Source organism: Pelodiscus sinensis, chromosome 30 (genome assembly GCF_052426305.1).
Source record: "Pelodiscus sinensis isolate ZL-2025 chromosome 30, ASM5242630v1, whole genome shotgun sequence".
Classification (NCBI taxonomy): domain Eukaryota; kingdom Metazoa; phylum Chordata; order Testudines; family Trionychidae; genus Pelodiscus; species Pelodiscus sinensis.
This window is the reverse complement of record NC_143081.1, coordinates 6,471,978-6,476,220: the sequence shown is the minus strand read 5'-3', so window position 1 is coordinate 6,476,220 and position 4,243 is coordinate 6,471,978. Positions and strand designations below refer to the sequence as shown.

The 4,243-nt window shown below is 55.0% G+C and overlaps 1 protein-coding gene across 1 annotated transcript; it reads right to left on the bottom strand.

The window, feature by feature from the left end:
• Window positions 1–205: 205 nt before the first annotated feature.
• LOC149521068 (olfactory receptor 10D3-like) lies at window positions 206–1,165 on the bottom strand. The gene has a single exon (XM_089774204.1). It carries the CDS (start codon window positions 1,163–1,165, stop codon window positions 206–208), a length of 960 nt encoding a protein of 319 aa, XP_089630330.1.
• Between the last annotated feature and the right edge of the window lie 3,078 nt (window positions 1,166–4,243).

The window sequence follows — 4,243 nt, the reverse complement described above, 5'->3', positions numbered from 1 at the left end:
CACAGCAGTCATGAGAATCCTTGCAGTGGAAATCCTGCCTCATAATGATTGACACAGAGAGTTTGAGTGCTGTAGACCTGTCTTATAAGGAAGAGATTTACTAGAAGACCAAAGTCCGAGTCTCTGATTCCTATTAATTCTGATGCACCACAAAAGCCACTGAGGGCCCATGCTGATGTCTTTATAACTGGGTTTGCAAACAGACTCACATGCTCCTCCTGCATCTGCTGCACATCAACATGCCAGCCTCTGCCCCCCCTCTCAGTTTTCTCAGAGCCGCTTTCACCTCCTTGTTGCGCAGCGTGTAGATGGCCGGGTTCAGCATGGGGGTGACCAGGTTGCCAAAAATGTTCACGGGTGTCACCAGCATTTTGCTCATCTCTGGGTGAGAGTAAATCAAAGCACAGGGCCCAAAGAACATGGTCACCACCACCAGACGGGAGGCGCAAGTGGAGGTCGCTTTGCGACGCCCTTCACCCATGTTCATCTTCAGGATACAGAAGATGATCCGGATGTAGGACACAAGGATAAGGACGAAGCAGGTCATGGGCACCACCCCAATGTTGATGAAGCTCACAGTCTCCAAGATGTACGTGTCCGTGCAGGCCAGTTTGGCCACGGGGAAGATGTCGCAGAAGAAACAGTCCACCACGTTGGACCCGCAGTAGGGCAGTGTGAAGGTCAGGCTGGTGAAGATGGTGGCTTGGAAGGAGCTGGTGATCCAGCTGCTGGCAGCCAGGAGGCCACACACCCTGTGGTTCATGATGATCAGGTAGCACAGCAGGTGGCAGATGGCCACGTACCGGTCAAAGGCCATTATGGTGAAGAGCAGACCTTCAGTGCTGGCCAGAAAGTGGAAGAAGACTTGGGCCATGCACCCACCCAGCGAGATGGTTCTGCTGTTGGCCCAGAGGTTGGCCAACAATTTGGGGATGCTGATAGAAGACATGCCAATGCCCAGCACAGCAATGTTGCAGAGGAAGAAGTACATGGGGGTGTGTAGGCGGCGGTCGGCGAGGACGGCTGAGAAGATGAACAAGTTGCCCAGCAGGGTGCAGAGGTAGAAGGCTAAGAAGGTGAAGAAGAGGATGGTCTCAAAGCCATTGGTGTTGGGGATCCCTAAGAGAATAAAATGAGTCACCGCAGTGAGGTTCTCCAGCCCCATTTTGGTCTCAAAAGGAGAGAAATGGAGTCAGTGAGTTACAGAAACAAACAGACTTTTCATCCTTTAGCTACATTGTTCCCCTTCCATCCACGGCCCCCAGGACTCACTTTCCTTGTCCTTGTAATTCCAGTTTGGGGCAGGGCCTCTCTGAGAAGACTGAGAGGGGACTTGATAGTGATTTTCAGGTACCTAAAAGGGTGCCACAAGGAGAAGGGAGAAAAATTATTCTTCTTGGCCTCTGAGGTTAGAACAAGAAGCAATGGCCTTAAACTGCAGCATAGATTTAGGTTGGACATGGGGAAAAATTTCCTAACTGTCAGGGTGGTTAAACACTGGAATAAGTTGCCCAGGGGGGTTCTGGAATCCCCATCTCTGGAGATATTTAAGAAGAGGTTAGATAAATGTCTATCAGGAATGGACTAGACAGTACATGGTCCTGCCATGAGGGCAGAGGACTGGACTCGATGACCTCTCTCTAGATCCATTCCTGTTCTAGTGTTCTATGATTTTATGTGCCGGCACAGAGCATAGTGAGAGGATGTGCCTGCCACCGGTATCGGAGACTCAAGAGAGACCAGACAAAATGGATCACCTGACTTTCTTAGAATCTCTTCTGGCTGCTCTGTGCAAGTGTCTTCTCTTCTCTCCTTGTGCAATTACAATTTCTTCAGTCATGTTCTCTCTAAGCCTGTTCACCACAGTATCCTGCAGCCTTCTGTTTGTGGCTAACATTTGGGGAGTGGTTCTCTCTCTCCCTCTCTCTTATCACAGAATCCCTGGGCTGGAAGAGACCTCAGGAGGTCATTGAATCCAGCCCTCTGCCCAAGCAGGCCCAATCCCAACTAGAAGCCTGAGGCACTTTAAAGTGCATCTACAGAGCACTCTAAACTCAAAATAAAAAAAGCAAATAGTGTATTTTGAAAATTGGTGCATCTCTGCAGGACCACATTTTGCAATAACCACCCCCAATGAGACATCCCTTAACCCTTGTGGAAAAATATTTCACAATAATGAGTGGCTTGTTAATATACAGGGTAGCTATTTAAGTGTAAAGGTCCCTGGGTTTTGGGGGTAAAAATCACTTTATCAAATGCTTGCAGTGCAGTAAAAACAAATGATGCCACATGATCACCAGCCTTCACGGAAACCTACTAACCAGGCTTCTTATCTACATGCCTCTAGTTTCCATCCAGGACACATCACATGATCCATTGTCTGCAGCCAAGCCTCATCTTCTCCAATCCAATCCCTTTGACAGAGAGAAACACCCGCAGGGGCTCCATGCATTCAATGAAGTGGTTTTTACCCACGAACGCTTATTCCCAATTAAATCGGCCCGTCTTTCTGGAGCCAGGGGACTCTTCATTTTTGAAGACACAGACCAACAGAGCTGCCCATCTGGTTCCTCTCTGCAGAGGGCTGGCCCTGGTGCGCATCGGAGGGATTATCTAGGGAAGGTTTTGTTGGTGGAAGCACAGGGGCTGCAATGAGACGAGGAGAAGGAGGGAACGTGCAAAACGATGAATGTGGGGAAGAACTGCCCCAGGGCGGGGAAAGATGGGAGTCTTGGGGGCTGTTTTGGGTTAGAGGGAGCGGGAAAAGGGGGCAGCCCCAGCCAGGGGGGCTGGATCCAGGGCTGCTGAGAGAGACGCTAACTTGATGCGGTTTGGCAGGGAGATTCCCCACGCGGGAGAGCAGGGCTGCAGGGCGGGGTTCTGACATGGCGAGAGAGATCAGAGACACGGAGACGCAGCCCAGAGGCAGGCGCTGCACTGATGGGCCAGGGGGCTGAGTGGATCGGTCTCTGCAGGACACCCCTGGCTGACAGGCTCTGGGGGCGGCAGGGCGAGGCCAGAGACACAGAGACCGAGGGGCAGCGCGAGCGGATCGGTACCAAAGCAGGCGCCTTACACTGGCTGCAGGGGCAGAGGCGGCTCCAGCTGACTGGGATTCTTCCCTTCTGCCCCGGCCGGGACTCCTGTGGCCCCATCCTGCGTCCTTCCCCGGCCCGGCCCAGCCCAGAGCCCGGGATAGGGGCCCAGACAGGGCGCCTGGGACCCAGCCGGAGCCCTAATCCGCTGCCAAAGTGACTAGAGCTGCCCCCTGCGTCTCGCCCGTGCTGCTGCAGAGCTCGCAGCTTCCCACCGCTTCCCGCAGCCTCCCGGCTCCTCCTAGGCCTTAAATCCCCTCCGGCCCCCTCGGGACCAGCCCTGAATCCCCACCGGGCTCCGGGCTGAGCCCTCGGTAGAGTCGCCAAGTAACGGAGATTCGGCCTCGTTTTGGAGACCTCCAGAGACCTCCACCGGACCTGCTCTTGCTCCCCTGTCCCCTAGGGACTCCGCTGGGTTCACCGGGGCTGTATTCGCCCCGCCCGGCACACGGGGGTGAGGCGGGAGAAACGCCATCGGGACCAAAGGAGCCGGGCAGGTTTCCACCTGAAATCGAAGCCAGGAGATGCCTGTTCCACGCCCTGCGCTGTTAGGGGGGTTGGGACGTTGATGCTCGTCTGGGCCCTGCTGTCCCGTGGCACAAGCCAGAGAATCCCCCCGCGGGGTGAAATAGCAGAGGCTGGGCCAGAGGTTGGGCTGGAGGCCTCTGTGTCCAGCCGAGCTTTCTCCTGGGGGTGTCCTGCTGTTGCCCGGACTCCTCTCTGTGCGGACAGGGATGTGTTCGTGTAGCCGGGTGGGGACAGGTGGTGGGGGAACACGCCCCGCTGTGCAGACGGAGGGGAGGCACCATCCGTCCCGCAATCCTTGTGACAGGACAACAGAGACGCTGAGTTGAGAACTGAGCCATTTTGGGCAGGACAGCCGCCCCTCCCCCAACCTCTCACCAGACCCTGACACGCTTGTTCTGAGCAGACACAGAGCGAGCCAGAGCTTGATGTCTGAGCGACCCATCAGAGGGAAGCGTTTTCTCTCATCCCTCTTCACTGGGATGCACGTCGCTCTGCATCTTCCCGGGCCATAGGCGGGTTCTGTTCCCCTCCCCTTTGCACCGCCAGGATCCAGGATCAAGAGCCCTTACTGCGTTATGGCTGCTTGGACTCAACCAAAGCTGTTCCCTCCCTAGCCAGGG

Excerpts from the sequence above, each read along its gene's own strand:
- LOC149521068 (XM_089774204.1), bottom strand. The coding sequence starts at position 1,165 with ATGGGGCTGGAGAACCTCACTGCGGTGACTCATTTTATTCTCTTAGGG.